Source organism: Lycorma delicatula, chromosome 4 (genome assembly GCF_047948215.1).
Source record: "Lycorma delicatula isolate Av1 chromosome 4, ASM4794821v1, whole genome shotgun sequence".
NCBI lineage: Eukaryota > Metazoa > Arthropoda > Insecta > Hemiptera > Fulgoridae > Lycorma > Lycorma delicatula.
This window is the reverse complement of record NC_134458.1, coordinates 137,871,323-137,885,560: the sequence shown is the minus strand read 5'-3', so window position 1 is coordinate 137,885,560 and position 14,238 is coordinate 137,871,323. Positions and strand designations below refer to the sequence as shown.

The following is a 14,238-nucleotide window of genomic DNA, read 5'->3' as shown; positions in this document are numbered from 1 at the left end:
CATTCTATGGTTTTAAAACTGGAATAACATGAATTTATCCTGAAAATTTGAAAGTAGTCAGTCATTTGGTTCTTGTGTGATGCTGTTGCAAACAGGCAGAACCACCACAAACCTTTTTATGTATATATTAGATTAACAAGAAAAGATATTAATATACGTTTTAAGAAACACCCACCATATTTTTACAAATAGCAAAGCATATAAACACACAATAATGTAATTTATTCATTTAAATATACCATATGCTCATTATTTTAAAAGAAAAACAAAATTCCCACTGGCTACTTTCAGATGTAGAAGTTTGGAGAACTTAACTAAATTTATTGAGAATTAGAGAACTAGAAAAATAAAATGCTTTAGATAATTGAGAAGAATTTATGAAAACTTCACACCATACCGATCAATCTAAATCATTGCTTGATATTATAGAGTACAAAAAATTAGAACAAAAGCTTTAGAAGTAAATGTGAAAGTAATTTTACAATAACAACAAATAAATAGTAATAATTTTTGGCAGCATATTAACAGAAATGGAGCAAAAAAAGTGGTCACATATTTTTCTAGATCTTATGAAAAATAACTTTTGTCCAGAATTACAGATATTGCTTTTTAAGTTAAAGAAGATCTGTTTACTGTACTGTCAAATTTAATGAGTTCACAAGTAACAAGAACAAAATACTATAAGGAATTAAACCAATTAGATTATGAATTTAAGTGAACTCATGTTAGTGGAGGTGTTCTGATATAGCGTGAACAGTGGTAAAACTACACTTTTCCTTATTATGAGTTGTATGAATTTTCAACAATCAACGAGAAAGACTGATGCTTCACACTATAAGCGCATTAGAAGCTAATTTGTTTAAAGAGTGAAAGAAGTAAAAAAAAACGAAAAAACCCTTACTTAAGTCTAAGGCTATCTAAAAGATAACTTACCTGAAACCTTTAGACATGCTTTAGTATCCCCATAATGCTAAAAATCAGATTAAAAATAAAGCGCACAAAAATACAATTGCTGTGCTATATAGGAACCCTTATATATAAAAACAATTCTAATTAATTAAAAATGTTAACAACAAACAAATACCTTCACTGAATTAATTTATTACATTCCAAAAAATTGTTGGATAAAGAAAAATTAAATATATTGTAATCACATTATAATGATTTTTTTACTCTACTACATCTTTTTGCTACTACAGATAAGTAGTGGGATTACATGCATAGCATAGTGTTTAATTAAAGTTTTTGTATATAGTATTATATATTCATGCATTCACCTAAGGTACTAACAACATATTTTACGCTTTACAACTTTTTTTTCACTATTTATTATCTCTGGTTCAATACAAAACATATAAAATGCTTAATGTACATAATTATTTATATATTAAAAATTACGGATATTAAAATATGAATGTAAATCAAAATAAAAATAATTATAAAATAAAAAATTCTGATTGTTATTATTACAGTTATTACACACTATTATTTTTTATTATTGCTACAGCTGATAAAAAAAGAAAACAATAGTATAAAAAAATTCACATTAAATAAATGGATAAAAACTGATACTATTAACAGTAACAGGCCTTTAATACAGATTGCAATCGTACTCTCATTCAAATAACATACATTAATTTAAAAAATAATACATCCATAAATAACAAATTACTACTACTACAAAAAAATTATAATAAAAGAAGCATTCACAAACAACCATACATAATGAATGGAACGCAGTTATAATACTATAACAAACAACAAACGAATGAACTAACCCGAATTAAATGTCGACACATGCCAAGATGGATAACAAGACTAGTGTGCTAACAATTTACATGATTCACTATTCTTTATATTAATTAATATTTATGTTTTATCAATAATAATAAATTACCATCTTAAATAATTATATATTTCTTATACATGTTTTTTTATTATATTATTATCTTAATTTCTAACACAGATTTGTTTTTTTTTTGTAGTCTGTAATTATCAATTATAATAATTACTTATTTATTTTTTTTTTGTTTTAAAACTGATGATTTACATATACACAAAACTACTGACCGTATGGATGAAGAGTATGATGAATTAAATAAGGTAATAATAATTATGTAATGTTGTTTTATGGTAATATTAACGATGATAAAATGGTGAATGATTGATGTATGTACGAACATATTAAATGTGCCATAAAAATGTACGATAACAAACTATATATATATATATTTTTGTTTAAATATTATTATTTATATGTATATATATATGTATACAATAATCTATTTTATAATCATTGATTGTACATGTTGAAAATAAAATATTATTATATATGCTTTTTTTTAATATTTATTTTAAAGAAATTTCATTCAATATGTACAAACAATTTTTTTTTTAAAATCAATGTAAAAAATTTTTTTATTAAGCTCAACATTATTATAATAATTATATCCGATCACATGATTTACAAAAAAAAAAAAAAAAAAAATTATAAATATGTATATAACTATCGAATAACAATACACACTGACAAATACAGACAAGACAGACAAACAAATGAACGAACAAACAAACAGTTAGAGAGACAAACAGTTGACGATCGACAATGACAATCGAATTGATGGTGAAAAATTCTAACAATGGAATATCCATTAAATTAATATGTTCCAAGTTATCACCATCGTTGATTCAACTATTTACTTAATATCATATTGTCTGTTATAAATAAAATTAGTTCCCGTTTGTTGTGCGAGGTGCGATCATTGGCGATACTTTATCACGTTCTGTACCGTATATTTTACCAGCTTTCTTTGCCATACTTCCAAGTAATTCTTGTGACAATTTATGAGCAGATCTCAATGATAATGACCATTCCTTCAGACCGATTTCATCCTAAATAAAATTACATAAAAATAATTTAACATATTTTAGATGAAGAGAATGATGAAGACATAAAAATCCCAGGAGTTAATAAAGAAATTACAATTAACTAATAACATCTGAAAAAGAAAATGTTAAATTACACGAATAAGAGATACTTCAAAGGAAAGACACAAAATAAAGGAAGTTTGCTTAAAAGAGTAAAATATAAATTATTGCTGAACATTCTTGTTCTTAAAAAAAATATATAACAAGATGAGTAGAAGATGTACATGATAGAAAATTTAAATCACTGATCTGCAAAGCAGTTGCAAGTTTAAAAAAAATTACCTGTTGAACATCATGACAAAACATGTAACGCTTACAATTATTAAACATTAACCGACTGACTCGCTTTCAAAACAATGGGATTTTTTCTTCCAAAGCAACTTTCGAGTTAATTAACAGCACCTTTTTTATGGGAGTTACTAGCAGTACTGCTGATAATGGTGCTTGCCTTAAAAAGTCAAGAAACCTCACAAACACATAATTAAAATCTAATTTATGTTGTCTTTGTTTATGTACAGAATATTCAAAAAGTGACACAACCATATGGGAAAATAAGAAAGTTATAATAGTAGTTGAAAGTAGCCTCCATCACACAATTCACTTAACTGAATACGACGTTGCATACTCTTATTAAACACATGTTGTAATGTTAGTTGAGGAATTGCAGTGACACATCGTTCAATTTTGCTCTGCAATTCGGGAATGATGTGAGGATGAATTTTGTAAGCAGCATCCTTATGGTATCCCTAAAAGAAAAAGCCAGGAAAGGATAATTCAGGAGACCGAGGGGACCACAACCCATTTGAAACCACTTGTCCATGAAAACACTGATCCAAGAAAATCATAGTGTTGTTGGCTGTATGAGCTGTAGCATAATCCTGCTGAAAACACATGTACACTATCTGATCTGCAGGTATAGTGTTTACAAATTGTTACACCATCTGTATGTAAAGCTCACCATTTACTGTACCATGAAAGAATGTCATGAAGATTTGCCTACATGACAATGCACACCAAACATCCACTTTTTGTCCATGCAGAGGAGACTCAAGCAGTTGATGTGGATTTTCTGTACACTAAGTGCATGAATTCTGTGCATTCACGTATCCATCAAGTTGGACCCATACCTCATCAGATCAAAACCAGTCATCAAGTTCTTCCCCATCTGGTATTGCAGGTGACATGAACCACTGTCAGAAAGCTATACATTTACCAGTGTCAGCAGGTAACAACTCATGAACAATACGAATTCTATATGGATGCATCTTTAAACACTTGCACAAGGCTGTGTGGGCACTACCAATAGAGACCAGACTGGTTGACCCCTTTTGGCTGAATCTGTCAGATTCCCTGTCTCTTGGAACTTGTCATACAGCCACATGATGGAGGACTTGTTTGGTGCATCCACACCATACTTTTCTGTGAAGACATTCTGGGACTGGACATAACTGGCATCTCTAATGCATTGGGAGACAATGAATATTCTCTGCTGCAATGTGTAACCCATTTCTCCTCAATTAAACATGTAACAAAAGAAGGAAACGTTCTTCCCTAAAGTTGCGTCACTTTTTGAACACTCTGTAGTATATTGCTTTTGATAAATTTTAAGTTATAATTTAACAAATGTAAAATATTAAATGAATAAAAACTTTTAATCTTATGTTTATATTTAATACAGATCAAATATATTATTTGAGAATATACTTAAAGAGGTTTTATAACATTTAAAAAAAAAAAAAAAAAATGCTACCAATACTTCTACTAAAGAAGATTTTGCTAACTAGCTCCAAAATATCTTTTAGATTTGATAATACTGAATCTTTTGATAATTTTGAAACATGTTTAATCCAAAATTCTAAATGAATGTCTGATAATCAATAGCAAAATACAGTTTAAAAATAAAAAATAAACAAAAATTAAGATAAATTAACATACAAAATGTTAGCATCAAAAGCTCTTTAAATAAAAATATTATCAGTCCAGTGTAGCTGACTGATTACTACACTGACAAATATCTTGAGTAAACAACAGAGAATGGAATGGAAACATCCAAAGATTTGGACTGCTATGGTAACGAATGGGACATTTTCTTCGACAGAATCATCACTGGTGACAAAACATGGATTCACCAAGTCAATTATTATCCGCAATTTAGTAATACTTTTGTTTACGTTGGTAGTATTGTCGTGTTGCGTAGATGACGCATGCGTGGTTTAATTGTTATGTCTGTGCAGGTTTGATGCTGCTAGGTTAGTTCCATTATCGCTACCCTGCCGTTAACCATGGCTGCTCCGCCTTCTGTTTGTACCAAAGAAGAGCAATGTTCAGTGATTCATTTTTTGTGGTCAGAAGGTGTATCAGGGGCCGAAATTCATCAAAGACGTTCGGTACAGTACGGGAACACTGTGTTGCCGCAACAGAGTGTCTACGAATGGATTGAAAAATTCAAAAATGGTCGCACAAATGTTACGAACGACGAAGGAACCGGATGATCTTTTACCGCCACAAAAGACGAAAACATTGAGCGTGCACGTGACATGATTTTCTTAGATAGACGAGCAACTATTGATGAAGTGGCACATCGTCTGCAAATTAGTCATGGTTCTGCCTACAAAATCATCCACAACAGACTTGGGTTTCATGAAGTCTGTGCAAGATGGGTCCCAAAACAACTCACACAGTTGCATAAACAAATGCGCTTGGACATCTGCCAAAAACATTTGGATCGCTATGGTAACGAACAGGACATCTTCTTAGACAGAATCATCACTGATGACGAAAAATGGATCCACCATTATGAGCCGGAGAGTAAACAGCAGAGTATGGAATGGAAATATCCAAATTCACCCTGCAAAAAAAGTTCAAGACCCAACCGTCCGCAGGAAAACTGATGCTTACGGTTTTTTGGGACTCACAAGACCCAGTACTGGAACATTATGAGGAAAGGAGCATAACAATAAAAGAGCGCGTTACAGTGTGATGCTTACTGCCAAGCTGAAGCCTGCAATTCAAAGCAAACGCCGAGGACTGCTGTTGAAAGGTGTTGTGTTGTTGCACAACAGTGCCCGTCCACATACTGCTGAAACGATCCAGAAACTCAACTTTGAAGTACTGGCTCATCCTCCGTATAGTCCTGATCTTGCCCCTTCTGGCTACCACTTGTTTGGTCCACTCAAAGAGGCATTAAGGGGCCGTCGATTTACCTCGGATGAAACAGTGAAAGAAGCGGTGCATTCCTAGCTCGCAGCTCAACCAAAAACCTTCTTTTATGAGGGCATCAGGTAAGCTTGTGCAACGATGGACCAAGTACGTTGAAATGCAAGGGGACTATGTTGAAAAATGATGTACATGTAAGTTTCCTATTTGTATTGCAATAAAATTTATAGCTACATTGCGGATAATAATTGACTTACCCTCGTATTATTTACTATTATACCTTAATATAACAGTGCATGTAAATACAGTAAAGACCTAATACTCTACTGCAGTACAGTATTAAGTCATTTTAACACATATGTGTTAAAATTATACATCTGTGTAATAATCATGTACTATGACAACTTTTTATCTCTTGCTACATTTAAAAAAAAATTATTATTTTTTAAAATATATTACTTCTGAAAATGTTAAGGGCTTAAGTCTTGACTTCTTGAATAAACTAGTAAAAGAAGATTATCACTAATACCATATCTTCAAGAAATATTATAATTGATGGTAATAATTTGTAATGTTTCTGTCTATCATCAGATTCCTAAATTATTAAACGTAAAATAACTTTTTTTTAAATGCCGCAGTTTTAACAGATTTTCAATTACACAAATTTTCAGTATACACTGAAACCATATTCACACTAGCCACATACAATTACATATTCTATCATTTTATAAGTGCAATAAAGTAGCATTACAGCTTTGGAAAAAGCATAGAAGTGCCCAGAATACTATTCCAGGTGTGCTGAATAAATTTAATGCATATATTTTATAACAATACTGTTCACTGTAATGATAATTTTGACAAACTCTCCCCTTAATGTACTGTCCATAAGTAATGAAAACACCTCAGGGTACTTACTTCTACAGGCTCTACGAGGTCTGTTCAGAAAATAACCAAACTTTATTTTTTTAATCTTTATTATTAATTTTACAGATTATTGGTCCTTGTCCCCTTCAAAGTACTTCCCTCCCTTATTCACACACTTTTCCCAGCAGTGTATCCACTTCGCAAATCAGTCCTGGATAGCTTCATTTAAAATGTCCTTTAATATTCGTGACAAATTTGCTTTAATGTCATCAATAGTCTCAAAACTGTGTCCTTTCATCACTGATTTTAATTTTGATTTTTATCACAAAACTGAGACTGACAAAGCTGAGTGTGGGAACACATTGTCGTATAGAAGGAACCATGTGTTGTCTCACCACAACTCTGCTCTCTTTTTGTGGATTTTCTCACGTAACCATTGTAAGATGCCTTGATAGTATACACAGTTCACTGTTTCACTTTGAAGCAAGAATTCAAAATGCACAATTCCATTAAAATCAAAAAAAAAAACAGAGCATCACTCACTTTGACACTAGATCGAGATTGATGTGTTCTCTTGGGGCATGGAGATCCTTTGCCAATCCATTGTGATGATTGAACTTTTGTCTCAATGTTGTAGCCATAAACCCAGCTTTTATCTCCCATTGTGATCCTTTGCATGAATGTTTCATCATCATCGGCTTGTTCAAGAAGTTGCTGACAAATGTCCATTCGATGTTCAATTTACTGTTTGGTCGTCAAACAAGGAACAAACTTTGCTGCAATTAGATGCATGTTCAATTTTCATGGCATGATCCAATTGAGATGCTAACCTCTTCTTCAAGTTCTCTGACAGTCAATTGGCAATTTGCAAACACCAGATCATTGATTTTCTGAACGTCTGTGTCATCAGTTGAAGACAAAGGCCTTCCTTGTCGAGGGTCATCTTCCACTGACTGATGACTACTTTTAATCATGAAAATCATTCATAACATTGTGTATGACCTGGAGTATCATCTCCGTATGCTTCTTTCAAAAGTTGAAATGTTTCTGTGAAAGTTTTCTCCATTTTCATGTAAAACTTTACGTTGTATTATTGCTCTCAAAAATCACACATAACAAAAATTGCTACTAACACTTAAACATGTTGCACGCACTCAAATAACAATAAAACAAAAACCAAACAAGATATCAGCAATCCAAGAATATGTGGTTACAGAGGTTATATGGAACACAATGTTGCCAACCACACGTCACTTAATATCTCCATTAGTGCGTAATTAAAAACGTTTGGTTGAACAAACCTCATATTATTATCCCACTGAGTTTACTCATCTTTGAGTGTCACAATACTTTGCTTGTGCCCTGCTTATGAATACAGTCTCATTACTATTTTCCCATCCAGGTAATTCATGTATGCTTAATTCAGTTTAGAGCTTACATTAAAATTATTAAAAAAAACACTTCCTGTCTAAACAAGCTCTGATATAAATAATATGCAGTCATGCATAACTTTGTTAAGATGATTTTAATAACATTTTGTTGTAAACAATGTAAGAACGCTAACATTATTTTTTTTACTTTCCTAATCATATAGTTATAGTATACAGTATACTATCTGTATAATGCACTACTTAAGAGAAAGTACATTAGTCACGTCAAATTTTTCATGTTGGGATTTTTGTAGATCTTGACTTTTTTTATGACATCTCTAACCAAAATAGGCAATTTTAGTAATGAAAAAGTCTGGAAGGATATGACTACACATACATGTTTTTAGCTTGTTTGCTTGATATCTCCAGACTGGTTGAAATTCTGTTACGATGATTTCTATATATGTTTCATTGATGCTACTTAATCTTGTTACAATTGGTTAAGAGTATGCAAAATACAATCTCTATGGATCCCACCACCCATCTCAAAATTTTACTCAAAGAGTAGAATAATTTTTTATATATATATTTTAATGTTCCACTTAATTATCCTTCTACACAGTCTACTGAGAGTGAAACCCTTGGTAGTCAGAGTTGCATAACTTTTCTGATAAAGCCATGAAATTTATAAATTTAGATTATTAAAAAAATTCAAATTATCGAGTTTTGTAAAATTAAATTAGAATGCTTATGGCTATCATTAAAACCTTTAATGCTGAATTTATAAATAGAAAAAATAAATAAAAAATCAATTTCTAAAAATGTTTTAACCCTTGAGTGGGTGAAACAAATTGGTGGGCAAACTGCCACCAATTTTTGTTTAGGCCATATCACATAAAGCAAAAATAATAATGCTAGCTGGATGAGTTATCACAAAGTAGGCAAGAGATACAATCACTAAATATTTTCATTATAAGAAACTTTTTAAAGTAATGTGAATATAAAAAAATTCAATACAATGTTTAAATTAATAATACAATAATAATAACTATAATGGATGACATGATAATTTTGTTTTATTAAATTTGCACAGAATTTTGTATATACTTGTGCGCAGCTCTCAGCCTGCAAACAGTTATAAAAAATAATAAATAGAGTTCAGTCAACAAAGGAAGATCATAGCTAGTCTTACATCTTGTCCATATTAATAGAATTTTCCTAGAATTAAAGATCAGCTAGATTGGAAACAATTCCTTTTTATAATGTGGATGCCTACTTTATTTATTTAAGTCAATAACAACTCAAAAAAAGAGGAAAAGGAATTACGAATGAAATGCCAATGGTCAGTATTTTTAAATCAGTTCTTAAAGTCAAGTAATGTAAAATACAGATTCTATTTGGCATACTATTTTTTTCTCAGTCTAACTTGCCATTATGTGACCTTTATGGCAACCATTTGGAAAATATGAAATACTGAAAAGTTAAGAAGCATTATATTGAAATTTATAATGATCATACAAACAACTCATGATTTATTAAAAAAAAATTTACTCATCTCAATATAATTATTTACTGACATATTACTTCTCAATTATATTATAGCATAAAAATAACAAAGTGTTTGTAATTAGGACACAGACTGTTCATAAGTTACACATACACGTCCTGGTTAAAAATTAGAAATAAAATGAGAAAAAGGCAATCTGAATGAGTAAATAAAAATTCCAATTACAATACTAGTAAAAATATATTCCATTAGAGTAGAAATGAAAATGAGTTTATTGTGCAGAAAATAAATGACTTGAAATAGCATAGGTTGATCTGAGTAAAAAAAAGATTACTACAAAGTGTTGTAGTTCATTTTAGAATGCAGTAATTTTAATGTACATAACAAAAGACAATTTATAACTCAAAACTTATTTAATTAGATGTCTAAATATATTGTAAATTTTTAAAATTGATGTCTTTTATAATTCAAAAAGCAATACAATAAATTTCATAAGATCACTTTCTGCAATACTACCAAACAAAAGGTAGGGTAAACAATAAAAATTAAGGGCAGGTTGGATTTTAAAAAAATTAACAGAAAAGATTAACCATCCCAATATATGTAAACATATATCTACTTCATTTTCTACATATTCACTACTGTTTTATAATCATCTTTCACAACAAGAAAAAAAAAAGTCAGGTATTTAAATAGTTTGTGATATTTACTTAATGTCTACAAAACAAAAAATTATTACAGAAAAACTCATTTCAAACTAACCTCAAAAATATTCAAAATTTATTAAATATAGATTATTACAATTGCAGATTAAAAAGGTTATTTTAAAACTATTAACATCATTTTAATTATGATAATGATAGACAGTATCAATATAAATACAGTAAAAATTAATATATGTAAAAACAAAAAAAGAATAAACTGACCGGATTTGTGAGAACAATTTTGGCAACAGCAGTTCGAAGAACAATACACTGCTCATTTTTAACAGTGATAAGATCACCTGAAACCTCTTCTAACTGATCCATAAAAATCAACTCTGGTTTTGTATTACCACTTTCTGGATGCAGTTCAAGTCTATTTGGATATAATTTAGCATAACGTGTTTGCCATGCTGATGCAAAAGGACCACCTAATTTCTTAATGTAACCATGTAGAATACAATCAGACTCTGAAATTAGAATTATACAATTTAATAAATTAATTAAATATACATATATAAATTAAATAGTTATATAACTGTTACTAAATTTATTATGAATGCATGTTACATGCCATAACCATAATGGTTATGACATCTAGTCACCCAGGAACAAGCATCCCATGCCAGGCTTATAAAGGAAAGAGAAATGGTTTCCCATTGCCTTCTTCACTAAGTTTGTTTGTTTCTTTAAATACATGATTGCACATCAGCACACTAAACCTGCTGAAACGTATGTTATATTCAGCTCTACAAGTGACATCTTTGATCTGTTAATCATGGGAACTGGAAGTAAAATTAATATCATTACTTTGAAAAAGAAACAGACTTGTTAGTCAGTTTATGCATCACTGCAAAAGAAAAATTGAGACACAAGTACAGAACTATGTATTCATGTACAACTTTCTGTGGGAAACTATGCATTATATATATTATCTCTAATCAGTCAGCAAAATAGTTTATAATATGAAACACATAAATACATATGGTAACACTTCACGACCCCTGGTCAACCATCCATTGTTGCCACAGTAGTCTTTTTCATCATTTAGCACTTAGTATGCATATTTAATCTAAAGAAAATTCATTGAATTTTACAAAAGACTTCCTTATTTTTTAAACATAAAAATATAGGTTACATAATAAAATTATCATGGCTAAGAAAAAGCCGCAAATTATTAAGAATTACACGTCAACATAAAAAAAAAAAAATAATAATAATTTGGAACTGAGTTATAAGTATGTGAACTAGATAGAATGTATTTTTTATGCTGAATCTTAAAATGAAATAAGTTTTTCTTCATCACCCTCAGATTTTTAGTTATGACTCTTTCAAATATTCAGAAACTTCTTAAATAATAGAATACAAAAATAATAATAATCACAATTAAAATTCCTACCTTTATTTTGCAGACATTTATGTTTTCTTAATTCCTTTTTTCTTATTTTCCTTTTATGTTCAGTGAAGTCTTCTCTTTTTATCATCCAGCAGTAGTCACTCATCATAGATTCTTCCCATCTGCCTTGATAACGGTTGTTCCATCAGCAATATGTCTTTGTGGAACCTTTCTCATTGTTCATCACTGATGTCATCCAAGTTTAAAGGGAAAAAGTCCAAGAAAATGTAAAAAATGAATTTTCAATGACATTCTGCAGCCTAAAGTTTTGTAGTTCACTAAGAGTTCATTTATAAGCTGATCATGGTTTCCAGCTTTTTTGTTTCCAAGGAAACCAGTAAGGACATCTTTGAATGACCATGCTGCTAGTTCTTTAGGATTCAGTTTACTGTCAAACATATTTTCACGAATTAATTTTTTTATTTGCGGCCCGATGAATATTTCCTCTTTTAATTTGGCTTCACTTAATTGTGAAAAAAATCTCAGATAAATATTTAAGCCATCTCCATCTTTATCTAATGCTTTTACAAAATTTTTCATCAGGCCTAGTTTTATGTGTAGAGGTGGTAAAATATACACGATCTGCTTCAACAAGGGGAATATTGACAAAATTTTCCTTTCCTGGGGGTAAACTGATTTCTTTTTGTATATTCTTTAACTGCGTAGTGTTTATCTGTAACCCAACTATCTCACAAACACAAGAAACACATATATTTTGTAAAGCCACTCTGGAGACAGAGGAGGCCCTATCACTTTCAGGTCAGCAATGATTCGCCACGAATGTTCACTTAATTAGCTTTTAAAATTTTTGTCGTACTTTCATATGTTTCTTTCATTCCTAACACATGTGCTACTGATATAGAAGAAAACTTATTCGAGTTATGCAACTTCATTACCATTAAGCTTCTTTTTAATGAGCCTATAAATAAACGCCAATCATGAATAACATATTCAATGTCCAGTTCAGACATTAGCCCCCTAAAATCATGGCAGGAACAAATTAAACCATCTCTTCTAAAGTATTTCAGTAAATTTTCATTTCGATTTCTATATACTGAAATTTTAATATCCTTGTTTAATAAAATCCATTCTTTAAGATGTAAACCTAGGAGTTCTACATGTTGTTTTGACAAATACAAGTCATTAATTAGATCACTCAGCTCTGCTTGTGTGAAGACATGAGATTCAGTATTTGATTCTACTGGAATGAAATTAATATCTATTGAAGTTGGGGAATTATCAGTTTAGCCTTCTGGAGAAACAGAAATTTCTTTCCAAGAAGTTGGAGTGATTGGAATCAGTAAATCAACACCACTATGTACTGGTTTCATAGCTGAACGAACATTTGGGTACGCAATACTGACTTTACTGTTTGAATTGAAACCAGTAACATTTGTTAAGCAAAAATAGCAGTCATCATAATAGTAGGCTCTCGCCAAATCATAGGTACACCAAAAGGCAAATGCTCTTTTTTTCATTTTAACCACTGGGTTAGTTTAACGTAGCACTTGATGCATGCTACATGTTTAGCCAGGGATCTTGATCTCCCAAGGGACGGCCAAAATAATGTTTGTAAGCAGTTTTCAGCAAATTCTATACTGGTTTTCATTGACTTTTTGTGGTGAATTCTTCGCAAACGTAACAAAAATATTTTGAAAATTTTTACAAGCTTGATTTTTATTCATTGTAAAATTCAAAATGTTTTAATGAATGAAAGTAATCTGAAATATGCAGAAATACTTAATTATAAAAATAATTAAGTATTAATTTAAAATACTTCATAAAATTGTTTCATCATGGAGTGTAATAAAACAAAGTGCAAAAACACACACACACAAAATTAACAAATTCTGATGTTTAATAAAATAATTCCAAAAGCTGTTATGTCATAAAAATCTTTCAATAAATTTATGGCATTGCTTATGAAACAATCTTTATAATATGTATATGATAAAACCAGTGTCACAACTAAAGAACACAGCAAGTCACACCAAGAGCTGAACTCATACTGAAGAAAATTTCATCAAGTTGAATTACTCATTACTTGACTGACTGACATGTCTGGCTTAACATGAAATGACATCATTCGACAGTTATGCATCTAATATAGGTCTACAGCACGCATCACAACATAAATCAGATGTGAATAAGCAAACATACAGACGTACTAACTTATTTGTATTGATTTTTCCACAAATGATGGAACAAATAAATTTAAGGGGTTATAATCTAAGAACGTTACATGATGGATTGTTTCGGAATACATATTCAGATTCAGCATATAAAATACAGAACACCTACTCCCTTTTCAGTTCC

General features: G+C 30.4%; 1 protein-coding gene across 2 annotated transcripts in view; it reads right to left on the bottom strand.

Moving 5' to 3' along the window:
* Gprk1 (G protein-coupled receptor kinase 1) overlaps positions 1–14,238 on the bottom strand; it is a 384,903-nt gene that overhangs the window by 12,509 nt on the left and 358,156 nt on the right. The window contains exons 15-16 of one of the 2 annotated variants that reach the window (XM_075364236.1): positions 10,752–10,996; positions 2,427–2,892 (exon numbers count right to left, since the gene is read on the bottom strand). In XM_075364236.1, the coding sequence (XP_075220351.1) occupies positions 2,731–2,892; positions 10,752–10,996 (407 nt within the window). In that variant the 3' untranslated portion in view covers positions 2,427–2,730. Of the gene's footprint in view, positions 1–2,426; positions 2,893–10,751; positions 10,997–14,238 lie in introns of those variants that run through there. The other variant, XM_075364235.1, reaches the window with a different exon arrangement.